At 41.0% G+C, this 17,327-nt stretch overlaps 1 protein-coding gene across 13 annotated transcripts in view; it reads left to right on the forward strand.

The window, feature by feature from the left end:
- The window catches only part of CDK12 (cyclin dependent kinase 12), a 58,726-nt gene that overhangs the window by 31,687 nt on the left and 9,712 nt on the right, over positions 1-17,327 (forward strand). For 7 of the 13 annotated variants that reach the window (XM_045299705.1, XM_045299708.1, XM_045299706.1 and 4 more), the window contains exons 12-14: positions 45-259; positions 2,388-2,840; positions 6,535-6,956. In XM_045299705.1, the coding sequence (XP_045155640.1) occupies positions 45-259; positions 2,388-2,840; positions 6,535-6,956 (1,090 nt within the window). Of the gene's footprint in view, positions 1-44; positions 260-2,387; positions 2,841-6,534; positions 9,338-10,558; positions 10,622-17,327 lie in introns of those variants that run through there. The other 6 variants (XM_045299712.1, XM_045299713.1, XM_045299715.1 and 3 more) reach the window with 6 other exon arrangements.

The following is a 17,327-nucleotide window of genomic DNA, read 5'->3' on the forward strand; positions in this document are numbered from 1 at the left end:
ACATATTCCCATATACATTTTCTGTTTGCTTTGTCTTTTTCCAGCCTCCCACGGAATCAAGATTGCCATGAATTATGGAGCAAGAAGAGGCGACGGCAGCGACAAAGTGGTGCTGTGGTAGAAGAACCACCTCCACCCAAAGTTCCTCGAAAAGAAGTTACCTCAGGGACAAGTGCTGAGCCTGTGAAGAACAGCAGCCCAGCACCACCACCTCAGCCTCCTCCTGGCAAGGTGGAGCCTGGGGCTGGGGATACAGTAGGTCAGTGCTGGGATGGGCCTTTGTGCTTTTTATAAGCACATTTTGGCAGGTGTTGGAAGGTCAAAGTGCAAGGAGGGTGTGAAGAGGGGATGGTGGGGGAACATGTGTTTTTGGGGGGTGTGGGGTGACATGTTTTATCCAGTAAATCATTTATAAAGAAGTCAGTGCCTTCAATGTGAAGAGAAGAGAGAGATGACTTAAGTTTTCTGCATATAGGCCAGGAAAGTCTAGATTATATTCCTTCAATATCACAAGTAGGTTTGTGGCAATAATTGATGAATTAGGTGAGCCAAACTTAGAATTTGTTCTCCCAAAACACATAATTAGAACTTTGTGTATGTCTCTTGGATTTGAAAATAAGACCATCTTAGATTCTGAACATATTGTCACAACTGCTAAGTGTAATGAGTTTCATAGAATTTTTTTATTTATATACATTCAAAATGTGTGCTAATGAACTAATAACAAAGTAGTTTCCTGTGATGCCAATAATTTTTCTGAGCTTTAGACAATTCTCTGGTTGACTCATTTTTCTTTCCTGTCCATCCACAACAGTGGATCTCAGTGCTTGATACACAGTGGGGTCATCTAGGAAGCTTTAAAAATAGTCACTCCCAAACAGTTAATCAGATTACGAGCGATGGGACCTATGATATTTGAATTTTAAAATCCCTCCTGGTACTTCTGATGTACAAGGGGGTACCCCAAAAAACCCGGAATTTCCCTTCCCCCACCCCCCAAACCCATGTATTAAAATTTTTAACAAAACAATTCAAAGTACTTTCCATTACACTTCATATGTTTGCCAAATCTGCGGTTCCATTCTTGGAAGCATTTTCAAACTGATCTGTTAGGATAGCTGATAGTACCTCCCCAGTGTTTTTCTCCACCTCTTTTGTGTCATCAAATCATTGTCCTTTTATGGCCCTCTTTATTCACCGAAACAAAAAGAAGTTGTGTGGAGCGAGATCAGGTGAGTAAGGATGTGTGGGGCAAGAGTCGTGATTTTTTTCCCCAAAAAAAAACTGGCACACTGAAATGGCTGCTTGAGCAGGTGCATTGTCATGGTGGCAAAACCAGTCCCCTCCTCTGCCACAAATCAGGCCTTTTTTGTCGCACACTATTAACACAATCTTTTCAGAAGCTCTAAATTGAAAGCTTGATTAACAGTTTGACCTGATGGAACAAACTCCAAATGCACTACGAGTTGACATTTTCATCTGTTTGGAAGTTGATGGACATGCAGAACGAGGTTTGTCATCAATAGACATTTCACCTTTTTGAAATGAGAAAACCACTTGTACACTTGAGTTTTTCCCATAGCGCTGTCCTTGTAAGCTATGTTGAACAGCACAACCATTTCTGCAGCATTTTTCCTGAGCAGGAAACAGTATTTCATAGCGCACACTGTTCTCTTAAATCAGCCATCACAAAAAATGAGGTTGAACCAAAAGTGCTTTGACCAAAAAAAAAATTCACTGTGACCAGAGAGAACCTTCCCAGGCAACACCACTGGGTGCACTAACTCAGAGCGAGTTGCTCGATGCTCACCTAGCAGGAAAAATGCGTACTACAAAAGCTCGATTCCACCCACTGGAATTCCGGGGTTTTTTTGGGGGGGTACCCCTCGTAAAAAATGAGTTAAAAACAACTGACTTGAAGAATACAAATAAAATGAAACCACCTTTACACCCAGTGCAGAGATGTTTTAGTCCCTATGTATTTCAGCAAATGTGTAAAGAATAACAACATGAACAGTATAATCAAAGGCATCCAATTATACATGTAGAAGTTGTTGAACTAGAGAATGTTTTGCCGTGTATATTTTTGCCACAATTAAAAAAAAGTTAACACGAATAACTGCAATGAAGAAGAGAATGTTCTAAAATTGATTATGACAATTGTACAAGTCTTCTTGATACGATTGAGTTATTGAATTGTGTGATGTGTGGATTAAGTGCCAATAAAACTTAAGAATAACAACCTGTGTCATCACAAACGGAGGCTTTAAAAAAGAGACGTTCAAAATGAACTTCATTCTTTGGATATTGTAAGTTGCCATTGCCAGTTCAAGGCAGAGGCCCTTGCTCTGTTTCATCCTCTTATGTTAGCTCCTCTGTCTCCACAGGCCTTGGTGACATCACACAACAATTGAATCAAAGTGAACTAGCAGTGTTATTGAACCTGCTACACAGCCAAACTGACCTTAGCATCCCTCAAATGGCACAGCTGCTTAATATCCACTCCAACCCAGAGATGCAGCAGCAGTTGGAGGCCTTGAACCAATCCATCAGTGCTCTGACTGAAGCCACTTCCCAGCAGCAGGACTCAGAGCCCATGGCCTCAGAGGAGTCTTTGAAAGAGGCACCTCCTGCCCCAGTGCTTCAGCCTTCAGCAGAACAGACAACCCCTGAAGTCTCAGGCACACCAGCTGACACACAGAATATGTTGACAGTTCTCTTGAGCCACCTGATGAAAACCCAGGAGCCAGCAGGCAGCCTGGAGGAAAACAACAGTGACAAGAACAGTGGGCCACAGGGACCCCGAAGAACTCTCACAATGCCACAGGAGGAGGCAGCAGGTAAACAGACCGGTCATGAATCTCATTGAGCTCAGGTGCTGTTGATCCTCTTAAAAGTCTCTTTAACATTTTCTTTTTCACACCAATGGCCTCAGTTTCCATTTTTCTGTAACCTAGTCTACAGAACATAGCACCAGTGGTGTATTTCTTCTTTCATCTAAGCTTCAAAGTTTCTCAAAGCACCTTACATAAACTGATTGTTTTTCCACATCCTAGGAGGTAGGTAAATAAAACCCGTTCTAACTAAGAAAGCCACAGTCCTAACTATGATGCATCTTGAAGCACTGTGTGTGGTAGCCAACTAGTACTATCACTTGAAAATCTGCCTTCCAAACAAACCATTATCAGCAGATTATTATTCTTCATATCTAGCGTAGTGACTACTTGATACCAGAGTTTTACCTGGAATTCATAGAAACTAATAAAATACCATTCTTAATCTCTTGAATAATTTGGAAATGTTTCTAAATAGATAATTAACATCATGCATTTTCTTTCCAAAAGTAAGAGTACATAACGATTTCTTTAATTCTGGAAGAAATAATTAAATGGGTCCTAGATTAAAAAGTTAACATTACATGAGAACAATAGTCTGAAAAGAACACCTGTTAATGCTCTACATGACCACAGCTTGCAATTTATTTGAGGGTAAAGAAGTCTAAATTATGTGCTCTATTCTGAGTCATTCTGTGTGCAAATGTTTATGTTTTCGTATCTGAAAGTCTTTTCAACTCCTTGGAAATTTTTTACTCAACATGAAGACCTTATGAATTGGGGAATGAGAAGAGACACAGGGCTAACAAGATACACTACCTTCAACTTCAGGGTCCTGCATTCAATTTCTTGTGGGATGGTCCAGAAAGAATTTGTGTTCTTTTGGTAAAAGGTCAAACACATGGGTTTTTTTTTTCCACATGTATAGCTTTTTAAAACAAAGATAACATAATTAACTCTCCCATATTATTTTTAGGTAGGGAAACTGTACTTCAGAGTATTTAGATATGGTCCCACTGCCAAGTATTGGCAGGGGCAAAACTCAGACTTATTTCCTAATGTTTCTTAATTTTCCTCCACTCTCGTTATGCTGATTCCAGTTGTTGTGTTGTTTTTGTTTTTTAAGAAACTCCAGGTCATAAAATTTCAACAAGTTAATCTACAGTGAAAACAGACCTCTTTCTCATCTCCCAACCCACATACCTTGTCCTTCGCCCCGCCCCCAAAATTCTTCCTTATCAAAATATCTAAAAGTAATTCAAAGTATTAATTTTGATTGAAAGAAATTCGCCCAGTAGTTGAGCTAACAAGCTATCAGTCAGATGGTGAGGTTGAACTAAAAATAAGGCCAGACCAGTGGCCAAAAATTGTTGGGTTTGTTTTTCAGAGGAATGTGTATACGTGCTATTCCTCTCTTTATTGTAATCACCACTGGATTATCTAGTTGGTGTCTCCTCTGTCCTAATTCCCCTACCCCTCTCCTGCCTCTTTTTTGACCATTTCACTTCCACCAGAGGGCAGACTGGATAATCCAGCATAGGTGGCTATTCTATACTTGTTGTGAAAGGGTGATTGTTGGTACCCAGTAATTGAATGACGTTTTTTAATTATTTGTACATTTCATTAATACTTACCTACCTCCATTAGTACAGATTTTAAGGATTGGCAATATTGTTAACATCATAAAATCTTTGTTAACAGTAGAATTTGTCAAAATGTGATCTTTATTTTTAATTTCTTTTAAGTTTTGTTAGCCTTGCTTCAATGTTCCTTATAATACATCTGCTTGCTACTTTGGAATAGAGTTTAATTTTCTACACGTGGAAGAACTTGAAAAGGTGACAGCTGAAGTATTGCAGTATAATTCAAACCTAATTATGCTATTTACATAAAAGGCAAATTTTTCATATGAAAACATAATAGCTAGAAGAATATAAATTTAGATTTGCCTACTTTTACAGTACCCATTTAAACGTTGTTTGCCCTCAGTATTTAAAGCATCTGATGTTCCAAAAATATATTTTTTAATTAACTATACTGTGATGTTCATGGATATGTAGTGTTGACAGCAAAACGTTTTGAAATCTGTAGGCGTTTTTGTAGTACAATTAACCCTTCTTTTTCAAGATGTTTACTTTGTAAGTTGTAAAATCTGTGGCAAATATTTTTGTCCTTAAATTCATTTTCCTATGACAACCAGTCAATTGGTCAACAGCTAACTTAGATGGGTAATGTCTATAAGGTGATTAACTTTCTGATTCTTTCCAAAAGTCCACAATCTGGGAACACCCTCCACCTGGGATGGTTGTTACCTGACCTGTATATTGCATGTAGCACGTGGCCGCATTCTCCCACTGTACAATCTTACAGTCTTGAAGTGTTTTCAGAGTGCTTTCGTCTGCATGCCCAGGATATACATACTTTGTCTTTGCAAAATATAATCAAGATAAATACCAAAATATCTCATTATAACCAAGAACTGTTTGGGGCTTGTCTAGGTAAGAACTAAATTTATTATTATCACTAGCTCAGATAATGAAGACTTTAAGGACATTTAAATTTTTTGCTTTCTTCAGGAATAGAAAAACTATTTGGAAGATTCCTCAAAACATTGAATCTTTTCCTTAGCAGGGCACTTTTTTAATGTTTTTGGTTTTGTTTTGTTTTGTTGTCACAGCTGTTTGTATGTCCTCAGACTCAAGCATTTCGCATTTTCCTCATTCATTATTAAATGAATGCTATGCTCAGGCAACTTTATCCAGTGGTGGGAAACAAAAATTTAGGGAGTAATTCAGGAAAGTAAACATCTTTGGAAACACAGTATAGTATTAGTTCAATATATTTCTAAATACCTAGCTTTCATTCTTTACTAGCTAAACAGGTGTTTATCAAAAGTCCGTTCTATATAACACTAGATGCTATAGTGATTTTTTTCATAACATGGAAGAAATACAGGAAGTAGGAAAATAAAACAAATTAAGATAGGAGATCGCATTGATCCTTATAATAACTATAACTTAGGAAGCCGAATAACAGTATGGTGGTTAATGCCCCTTTCTTCAGAGTGTAATTATGGGGGAAAGGGACTTAAGTTTTGAGTTGCAGATGTTTATTTATACATGACAGTAATGGAAGATTTTTACTTTATTTCATCTCTCCTGTGAATTAAATTCTATTTCAGGTTAACCATATACCATTAAACTTTCTGTAAAATGTGTTAGTTAAGTTTATGCACGGTTTCTTGTTGTACAGCAAGACTATGTCTTAGAAACACGACCACAGCGTGTGTATTGTTCCTTCTCTTCTTTACACTTTAATTTTCATTAATGTTTTAATAAAACAGCAAAAGGGGGCAGAATGGCAGGTTGCCGCCAACAGCCCACACATTAGAACAGTTTCATAAAGAAGGAAATGGAAAAATGGAGGAAATCTCAAACAAAAATCAGAACAATAATTTGAAATATGGTCTTTTTACACCAGCTATTAGATCCAGAATGCAACTGTCTTATTTTTAATCACTTGATTTTATTTATAAATTGCAATTTCATGGTCCCAAGATTTTATTCTTTATATGTCTGGTTACTTGTATAGATAATTGTTGATGTTGGGCAATGAGAGAGTGTGTGGGTATGGGTGTGTGTTTGTTTAAGATCACATGTGATTCTTAAGACGGTGTTTAAAAGAAGTAACCCTTCCACAGCATGTCCTCCTCACATTCTTCCACCAGAGAAGAGGCCCCCTGAGCCCCCCGGACCTCCACCGCCGCCACCTCCACCCCCTCTGGTTGAAGGCGATCTTTCCAGCGCCCCCCAGGAGTTGAACCCAGCCGTGACAGCCGCCTTGCTGCAACTCTTATCCCAGCCTGAAGCAGAGCCTCCTGGCCAGCTGCCACATGAGCACCAGGCCTTGAGACCAATGGAGTACTCCACCCGACCCCATCCAAACAGGACTTACGGAAACACTGATGGGCCTGAAACAGGGTTCAGTGCCACCGACACTGATGAACACAACTCTGGTCCAGCCTTGTCAGAATCCCTGGCCGAGTCCCTGGTGAAGAATAGGACCTTCTCAGGCTCTGTGAGCCACCTTGGGGAATCCAGCAGTTACCAGGGCACAGGGTCAGTACAGTTCCCAGGGGATCAGGACCTCCGCTTTGCCAGGGTCCCCTTACCATTGCACTCAGTGGTCGGGCAACCATTCCTGAAGGCTGAGGGAAACAGCAACTCTGTGGTGCATGCAGAGACCAAGTTGCAAAACTATGGGGAGCTGGGTCCAGGAACCACTGGGGCCAGCAGCTCTGGAGCAGGCCTTAGCTGGGGAGCCCCAGCCCAGGCTTCAGCCTATGGAAAACTCTATCGGGGGCCTCCGAGAGTCCCACCAAGAGGGGGAAGAGGGAGAGGAGTTCCTTACTAACCCAGAGACATCAATGTCCTGAAAGACTCCTTCCCTATTCATCCTTCTATTCTATCATCCAAACCTTTAATGAAATATTTGCCAGAGCAAGGTCATTTTCTGCATTTGCCTACTGCAAAGCTGGCCGCTGTATTCCTTGCTCACTTGCTATTAGCAGGCGACTTACAGAATAATGTTGGCACCAGTTCCCCCAAGGATGGGCGATAGCCAGAACATTTACTTAATCCTACCTAGTAGGTATAAGTAGAGGACTAGGAAAGGGTTGTTACCTTGAAAAGTAAATGCTTTATTAGCTCATTGCCTGCATTTCTTGAGCAGAAGAGAAAGAACCATTTCAGTTTTGAGATACGACTATCAGAGTCTCTTTAGGTTTTGGAATTTTTGTTTGTTTTGTTTTGTTTTTAATGGTTTGTTTCTTTTGAGTTCTAATTTAGTTTTTATTTCAGAGACTAGTGCTCACAAAATTTGAACTGCTCTTAAGCTTTTGTTCTAAGGGAGACATTAATTTGGTTGATTTAAATAAATGTTTCCTTCCTCAACCATTACACCATTTTTTCTTTTAAGTGAATGCCTGCCCCCCCCCCCCACTTGAGCATCTTGAACATAACTTTTTTCCCAAATAAATTACTTACCTAAAAGTTTGCTCTGCTTTGGCAAGAAGGATGCTTCCTCTCCCTGCACATAAGGCAGGTTGTAGAAAGTAGCATTCTTGAGCAAGTAGGTGGACTTTATCCCATCTCTTACCTTTTGCCTCATCTTTATAGTTTCTATCGTTTGGGGTTTTTTGTTTTTTGTTTTTGTTTTTTGAGGCATTTGTTTAGAGGTGAAAAACATAGATGTCCAAGACCCTGGGATAATTCGTTAACTTTTTTGAAATAAAGGAAAGGAAATTGAAACTCTTACATCGTTCTCTGCAACTCTTCAATTTCTAAAGGGGTTTTTTGGTTGCTTTTTTTTATTTGCTTGTTTAGACCATGTTCTAATGGAGGTTGGATCATAAATTCAGAAAACCTAGGACATTGCTGCTGAGCAAGGCTTAGAAATGCTACCATACCAAGAGGGCTAATAAGAGCAGTCAGCATATTGTTTACACATATATTTTTATGTAAAACAACAGCATTGTAATATTGTCAAGGAAAATTACATTGTGAAGTACATGGAGACATAATTTCATTTAGGGTATTTTTCTGAAGCTGTATCAATCAATATCTGATACCTTTTTAAAAAAAATAATTTTTAAAGAGTGGACCTTGAGAGAGAACAGTATTGACATAATACACATCCTAGCATGTATATCCTGCCAGTTCTTTTAGGTATTTTCCATCAGAGAGAAGAGTTGGGGTTCTGGTAAAGGGGGTTACGTTATGGCTTCCTGGCCAGAATGTTGCCTTATAAACAGGAAACGGAAAGAGGCTCTCAGGTTGGGGTAATCTGAGAGGCTTCTCATTTTGGCTTCCATTTATATTGAAAATCAGAATATAAAGTTTTAAACACAGATACACATATAAATTATCTGCAGATTTAGACTTGTAAACCAGATTAGTCCCCTTTTATAAGGAAAAGGCATCTTGGAGAATAGTTTACAGAATTCAAGTGAATCTTTGTTTTGATGCCAAGTCCATATATAAAAAATAAAAACTATAAGAGAAAAGGTGCACTAATAAAATTTAAAGAAAAACCATTTTGAGAGACGTACGTGAAGACTATTTTCCTTTGTTACTGAAATAGATAGATAACTGGTGTGTATATTTCTTTCCTAGTCTGATTTTTGGTCTGGCCTTTTCCTCAGGGCCAAACATTTATTAGAACCTTTTAACTGTTTTGGCATTGGCTTTTTGTACCAGTGCGTCCAATTAGATTCGCTAGGCTCACTGTGAAACTGTTGGTAAATTGCTTTTAAAGTTCATCTGAACCTCCTGTCTGTTGACTTCTTAGTCATCAGACATGAGCATTTGTATTTGAGAATACTTTCATTTCAGATTTAGGTCCCCATTCTTTATTTAAGAGCCTCAGCCTGGGGTACTTTCAAATATATCTGGTAAAAATTGATTTCCCATCAAATATGAATAAAATTCTCTATTTTAAGTGAATTTTGGTCATCGGTTATCAATAATGTTTTACCATTCCCCAGTCCTAATTTTTAATTATGCCAAATATCCTAAATAATATATAGTAGTCTTTATGCTCCCATCCCTACTAGGGAAGGGACAAGGGTATGTATGTATGTATGTATATATATATATGATTCCCATCTCACCACAACCTCATTTGGGGAATCTAAACACTAAAATTTTGATAATTGAACTCTTCTAAAAGCAGAGGGAAAAAGAAATCCACTTAAATATCTTGGAACCTATGAAGGAAGAAAAGGTCTTTGTTAATTTTTCAACCATAGTATCTATGAACATGATGGAAGTAAAGGTTTGGCAGGGTTTCATCTTTGCTGTTAGAAAATTACCAACTCAATTCCATTAAATGTGGTTTGGGTTCTGTTTTAATTATACTGTGGGTTATATTAAGTCTCTTAAATACATTATTTTGAACAGATGCGAAATCTGATCTATTCATGAATGGGTGACAAAACTGGTTTGACCAGGATCATTTTTGTGGTTTTGAAAGCAAATATGCTTGACCCAATTTCCTTCATTTTTTTCTTCAGCTGTCCAACAAACATTGAAAATGAAAGCAGATCTGTATGTTAGGGCAGTTAGCACAAATTTGTAACTAGGACTTCTGTTAGCTTATGCCAGAGACATAACCACTTGTGTTTGTATATATTTATATATAATATGCGTATATATAGTGCTAAAATGGTTACCAGCAGGTTTTGAGAGAGAATGCTGCATCAGAGAAGTGTCAGTTGCCACCTCATTCTCCCTGATTTAGGTTTCTGACACTGTATTTCTTTCTCTCTCTTGTTTTGCCCCCCATCGGGTGTACCTTGACTATGTACAGGTATTTTGTAATATATTTTTTAATTTTTTTTTTCTTTCAGTTTATAAAAATGGAAAGTGGAGATTGGAAAATTAAATATTTCCTGTTACTATACCACTTTTGCTCCATTGCATTTACTTCTTAATCTGTACTCTGAGCATATCTAATCATATCTAAAAGGGCTCCCCTACCCCAGATCTTAGAGGCTCTCTATCTCAAAACCACTGTAGACCCATAAACTAGTGCCCCCCCCCAAAAAAAAAAAACAAACAACCAAACAAACGGGTTTGAAGAGGAGGTGCTTGAAAATAGTAGGAACTAGAAGACAATAAGAGTTGATGGGGAAATCATAAGATAGATTTTTTTTTTCTTTTAAGTAGAGAATGGTTCCACAAAAGATGGTAGTGCCAGACCATCAAAAGAGTTGAGTTCCATGTACCCTGACTACTCCTGACAGGAGAGGTAAGTGGGTTTTGAGCTCAACTGCCATCAAGGGAAATTGGTAAGAGGCTGTTAGACCCAAAGTGTAGTCTTTCAAAACAGAACCACCTCCCCACTCCTATCCTGCCCCTTCCAGTCCCAATTCTTCCCATGATGTTGATAGGGTAAGATTGCTTGATGCATTGCCAACCCAGGACGTGGGCCAAAGTTGTTTAAATGGTAAAATCCTAGTACTTAAAACCTTTCCCATCCAAGAAGAGACTTAACTTTCTCTTCCCTTTCATAACTTAGAGCCTTGATACTGTTCTTTTGTGTATGATGCAGTCCTGCTAGTTACGACCTAAATAGACAGAAGGGAGATAAAAACCCAGGAAGGAAGTGATCGGATTGAGTAGTCATACAAGGTTAAAGAGTGTACCAGAGCAAGGAAGATCGGGAAATAATTTAATTCAAAGACTACTGATCGATGAGCGAGTCCCCCAATTTTAAATAGGGTGTTCTCTTTCCTGTAGGATAAATAATCATTACAGAGAATAGAGTGTTCAAAAGTGTTCTGTTTCCTAGAATCCTGTTTCCCTGGCTAGTCTATAAAAAATCATTTTAGGTCTCTATATATTGCAAGTTAATAGCATCAACCTACTGGAGAATACTTGTTCTCATTCACAGTAATGGCTGTCTTAAATTCTAGGCCTAACAACCTGGACTTTTTTCCTTTATTCCCCAAACCATTGCTGACTAGAAACATTAAGAACTTAAATTTATTACACACAATCTTTCCCCAAAGGTGTAGTGGATTATGTTTTGGACAGTTAACCACAAGGCTAGCAGTTCAACACCACCAACTGTTCCGCAAGAGAAAAAACGAGATTGTTGGCAGTGTTGGAAACCCACAAGGGCAGTTCTGTCCTGTAGGGGTTGCCGTATGTCAGAATTGACTTGATGGCAGTGAATGAGTGATCTTTCCCCAGACTGGCATTCTTAACTGTATGGTAAAGTTAATGCCAAAAAGTTCATTGTTAAGGCTCTTGTTGAACTGGGATTTCCATTTTTAAATAAAAGTTACTCCCATCACTTTTTTTTTTAATAAAGGGATAGCCCTCTCACGTTTTAGTTATTTTTAGAGCTAGGTAGCATGGAAGCTGGAAGTACCTGGAGTGAGGAGATACCCATTTCAGGAGAGGAGGTAGGGCCAGAACTGCTAGGTCTTCCAGTTAGTCTGACAGGCAAGGTAAGCATTGAACATTCTCAGGCACTTTGAATACCCTTAGTTTTACTGTCTAGTCGTGGCATTTATCTAGGATACGGACTGCTAAGAGTGGCAGTAGTGGGTTATGTGTTGGCTGCTAACTGCCAAATTAGCAGTTCTAAACCACCAGTGGCTCCGTGGAAAAAAGATGGAGCTTGCTTCTTTCATCAAGAGTTAGTGGGCGGGGGGAAGGGGGGAAGCAGGGTAGTTGTTACAGTCTTAGAAACCCACAAGGGCAGTTGTGCTCTGCCTTACAGGGTCATTGTGAATTGGCATCGCCTCCATGGCCGGGAGGAAAAGGTGGTTATGAGCTGACTTTGACTCGATAGTTTGTAGCCTTGCAAATACTCCAGTGGGAGTGTACACCAAGCCAAAGTTGACAGACTGGGACAAGTGTGGGGGATTGAAGCAATTGCTGGTGGTCATAGACTTGTCTCTTCATCTCCTGTGCACTCACTTCTCTCCATTTCCTTCCCACCCTCTCCCCCTCTTCCTCACCAACCAGCTCCTATGATTTTAGACCTACTGAAGGTATGGACTGCTTAACCCTGCTGGATATTTAGAGTGACTACTGCTTCATAGTTTTGAAAGGTAGTGAGGTGGTTCAAGAGACAAAAGTCTGTTCAGAGCCTCACCCTAAGGGGTGTAGAATAGACAAAGGAAAATAGGCATACTGTCCAACTGCTGAGAATTAGGAAGGAGCTTTTAATGTCGTATGAGGTACAAGAGGTTTCTAGAGTGATAAGGCAGGGAGTCATTTTCAAGTCTTCCTCTCACCTGTCCAACTCCTCACGCTCTCCCTCATGTCCTGAGGCTGGCTTTTGCTGGTAACATTTCTAAGCTCTGTTACAGATGGCGTCAGTGGGATGTAAACCTGGGAGAGAAGGGGCCATGCTGTCCTTGAGAAAGCAGAGGAGTACCACTTTGATGCCCTGGTGATTAATCACTGGGCTGCCAAACCTCGTTTTGACCTCTGAACTGTGCTCATTCCATCTCTCATTAAAATTACTAGGTGGTCCAAGGCCTCAAGAAAGGGGGTGCTATGTAGTTTTCTTTCTTGGATAGTTGGTTAGGAGCCCTGGTAGTGTATGAGTTCTGCACTGCAAACCACAAGGTCAGCAGTTCGAAAACAGCTGCTCTTCAGGAGAGAGAGAAGGGTCTCTACTCCCTTAAAGAATTGCAGTCTCAGAAACCCACAGAGGCAGTTCTAATTCGCCCTATAGGGTCTCTATAAGTCAGATTCAAGACTATGACAGTTTTATTTGGGTTTGTGATGGATAATTGGGAACACTGGTGGCACAGTGGTTGAAGTGCTCAGCATTAACCAAAAGATTGTTTATTCAAAGCCAGCAGCTACCGCACAGGAGTAAGATGTAGTATTATTTCCAAAAAGACTGACAGCTTTGGAAACCCTACGGGGCAGTTATACTCTCTCTCTCAGAGTTACCGACCCAACGGTAATAGGTAATAATAGCTAGTAGTGAAGCCTTCTCAGTATGCTGCAACATGCTTCTCCAGAATAAGAGATAATGAGTAAGTTCATATGAGCTTAGGTTCCCTGGGCCCTGGGAATAGATGGATTTGAGGATGTCTTGCCCAAAGATACCACTAATAGCTTTCTAAAGAAGGAAGTAAATTTTGGCCAAGTCAAACCATCCCTGAGGGAGGTGGGATGAAGAGATCTTAAAAAGACCACAGTGTAGCAGTCAATGCTAGGTGAAAGCAAAGCCTAATACTTAGAGGAGGGCTTCTCCCTCAGGGGCCGTCTAGTGGGCTGTTCTAGGAGAGGGTCCATCATCTTTCTCCAGTGTCACAGAACCACAACAATGTCTAATGAGGGATACGCTCAGTATGCATCAGTTTGTAGCCAAACACTGTCCCCACCAAGGCTTGTGCAATTTTGAATGCTCTTGTCTCAGGTGAAAAGAGACCAAATCAAAAGACTGAGAAACTTTAGAAGTCTGGTCTTTGTACAGATCCAGGAAACTACTGTGTTTGACGCTGTACTAGTATTTGTCATTTCTGTCAGGGGACCCAAAGTCTTTTAAAATGAAGCTCCATGAGGAGGTGGAAAGGAGAAGGGGCAGCCTAGTACCTGGGCTACAGAAAGACTTAAGGTATGATTTCTTACAGAGAAAAGATAGGAATAGGTGCTGGAAGGGGACTTTGGGGGATTCCAAGTGGTTTGGGCTAGTGAAATGTAGGGGATAATTGCTTCAAGGGCTTATGCATCATTTCCGGGAGGTCCCTGTTCAAGCACCACTGTGAGTTTAAGGTCTTGGCCAAAACTCTTAGACTGGGATATACTATAAAGACAGGTTTTCCTTCAAGAAGCTAGACTGTATTACATGAATGACTCATCTGAGGTCATTTGCTTACTCCTGCTGTCTACTTAGTTCAAGAGAGTAATGCAGGAACAAAGGTAATGGCATGAAGGCATTGTGGCTAAAAGTTCTTTGTATTTCTTTAAAACTTTTCAGGAAATGATTTTACATTTTCCAGGTCATGAGTCAGAATTGGTTCAACGGCAGTGGGTGAGTTTGAGGTCAATCTGAAAACGTATTCCTCTCCTCGTTTCAAGTGAGGGCAACTCATGGAAGAGCAGGCAAACCAGAAAGTACGAGTTACAGTTACAGAAGGTCACAAGTGCAAAGCAGACTTTAGAATTTGTATAATGCAGTGCCACCTTGGTCTGTGCAAAAAAAGTGGCCCAAAGGTTGAGAAACAGGAGGAAGGAGAAGGAAGTGGAAGGGAACTCACATTCTTTAGGTACCTTCTCTATATGCCTGTCACTGCATTGCATTCTTTCCTCTACACATACCCCTTTTATGATCCTGAGCAAGAAAATGTAGGAGCCACAGGAGTTGGTGGACTACTTTCCTGTCTAACCACATGGGGTTAAACTAGAGAAAGTGAAGTATCAGCATATGAGTGAAATTAAGGAAGTATTGAACAGTGTAAAAGACTAACCTCTATTCCTAGAGACCTTGTAAAACTCCACCCCTCCCTGAGAGTCATTGTGTGTCTGACTAGAAGCAGAGCTGTTGAGGAACCAGATTACTATTGGCTCTGGGATTGGTCAGGTCATGAGCTGAAAATAGGGGACTCAGAGAGATTCCTTTGATAGCCATGTTTGGTTTTTGGCTTGAGTTTGTAACACCATTTGGAACAGCGTTTGCAGCTTTGGAAAGAGGCAGTGTCAAGTTCAGGGTTCCTAGAAATCCGCAGTATGAGGTGGTGCTCCCTGTAGTTGCTTGCTGGCCAGCTCTGTAGTGTACACCCTGACAGCTGCTTCATGTGGGGAGCAGAAATAGCAGGCAGTGGTCCCCATAATAGGAATCCTTGGTTACATGTGCTGCTAATCATAAGGTCAGCGGTTTAAAACCACCAGCTGCTCCTCAGGAGGAAGACTGGGTTTTCTACTCCCAGAAAGAGTTGCAATCTTGAAAACTCACTGAAGCAGTTCTACCCTGTCTTAAAGGGTCATTATGAGTCAGTATCAATTCCATAGTAATGAGTTCCCCTTGTTAATATCACAGTCTACTAAAGGAGCCTCGGGTATGTAGTGCAGTACTTTCTGTATTTTTGGCCAACACCATAGTTCAAATGCATTGATTTTTCTCCAGTCTTCCTTATTCATTTTCCGACTTTCATGTGCATATGGTGGCACAGTGGTTATGAGTTGGGCTGAGACCCGCATGGTCAGCAGTTCGAAACCACCAGCAGCTCCTTGGGGGAAAGACTGGGCATTCTACTCCTGTAAACAGTGACAGTCTCAAAAACCCATAAGGGGTCGCTATGATTCAGCGTTGACTCAATAGCAGTGAGATAGATTGGGTTTTGTCCTGAGTACAGGGGATAGGTCCCACACTTAGGAAGCTGTTGGATTTAGTGAGAATTTTCTACCTATGTGGGGAGTGGGCAATCAACATGTATAAACCAGCACATTATAGCAGGTCATAAAACAACACGTTATTACAGAGGGAGCCAAAGCAAAGAAATCTGAAAAAGTGTAATAACTCGAAAAGGATCCTTTAAAGGTAATGAAGGAAAAGGACATGGACCCAAGGAGAAGACGGTGAAGAGAGGGAGATATATGGACATTGTGTGCAGAGGGCTGTGATTGGATGAGCTAGAGTGGTCCAGGAAAGGAATATTAGGAAGTGAAGTTGGAGGAGCAGTCTTGTTGGCATAAGGACTTGGGATTTGATTTGGATATAACAGGGAACACAGCGTGATGAAGAGATAAATGATGTTGAAGCCTTTTGCAGCTGTAATGTGTCAAGGAAACAGGAAAACTACTGAGATAAGACTACTCTTCCAATACAGGATGTAGGAATCACACAGGGAATCAACAGGAGCTGTGCCCAGAGGCATGAGCAAGGTCTTGTTATAGCTTGAATTGATTCTGAGGCCCGTGGGGTGTGTGAGCAGTCCTGGTTGGGCTGAGGGGAGAGGAGTGAAAGATAGAACCCCAGGACGTAGCTGTGCCATTGTCAGTGAGGAGAGGATGGCAAGAAGTTTATGCTTCAAATGATATCGCAGGTCTGGGTTTTTTGTTTCTACGAAGTAGGAAGTGCTGTCCCCATTTGCCACCACACTGCCCAGGGGGACTAGTGGGACTCGTGCTGTCTACCAGGGTGATGACATCTTTCTAGGTTGGAAAACCAGGCCTATTGCTGTAGGGTGGCAACAGACTTCAGGAATGTTAGCTCACTCTCTCACCTCGGAAAGAAAACACCGTTTGGGGGACCAGTTTCTACCCCCTTTAATACTCTGAAAATGGTCTGTGACTAGCCTGTGGCAGCATGTGCCTGTAGAGGCACAATTCTCTGGTTTGATTCTTGGAAGGCGTTTTTCTGTCCCTCCCTGGGGGTCATTTGTATCTCCGGTTCCTGCTCCCAGAGCCATAAAGTGGGAGCCCCCATTTATTAATTGGGTTGGGACTGGGGAGGGGGTCGGCGGGGGACTCTTTAGTGCGGTTGGCGGGGGTCTTCCCGAATGAGCCCATTAGCCAGCCCCAACGGCAGCTGAAACGGGGCCGCAGCCAAGTCCTCTCCGTTTCAAAAACCCTCCATCGCCTGCAGCAGATCAGAACAAGGCCTACGGGAGCCCTTAGCTTCTGATTGCAGCTGTGAGGAAGGACAAAACAATTTATAGGAAGCCAAGTAGCTCCTGTCTCAGTGTCTCTTCCTTTCCGACTTTAGGAAGGGAAAACACTGGTACATTGTCGTCTCCCACCATGGCTTCTTACAAAGAACAGGCATCTGTGCGTTCGCTGAACGTTGATGGCGATGCTCTGGGTGTCTATATGTGTCCCTGCTTTCTAGTCCCACACAGTTGTACTGGATAAGCCGCCTCTGTTCCATAGGGCAAAGCCAAGTGGGTGCTCAGATTCTTAAGCAGTGTCAGGTGATTTGGGGTGGGGGTGGGGTGCTTATACTCTTCCTTCCTGTCCC

The sequence above is a fragment of the Echinops telfairi genome, unplaced genomic scaffold (genome assembly GCF_000313985.2).
Source record: "Echinops telfairi isolate 266 unplaced genomic scaffold, ASM31398v2 ScPeMD7_7458;HRSCAF=8496, whole genome shotgun sequence".
In the NCBI taxonomy this organism is placed as follows: domain Eukaryota; kingdom Metazoa; phylum Chordata; class Mammalia; order Afrosoricida; family Tenrecidae; genus Echinops; species Echinops telfairi.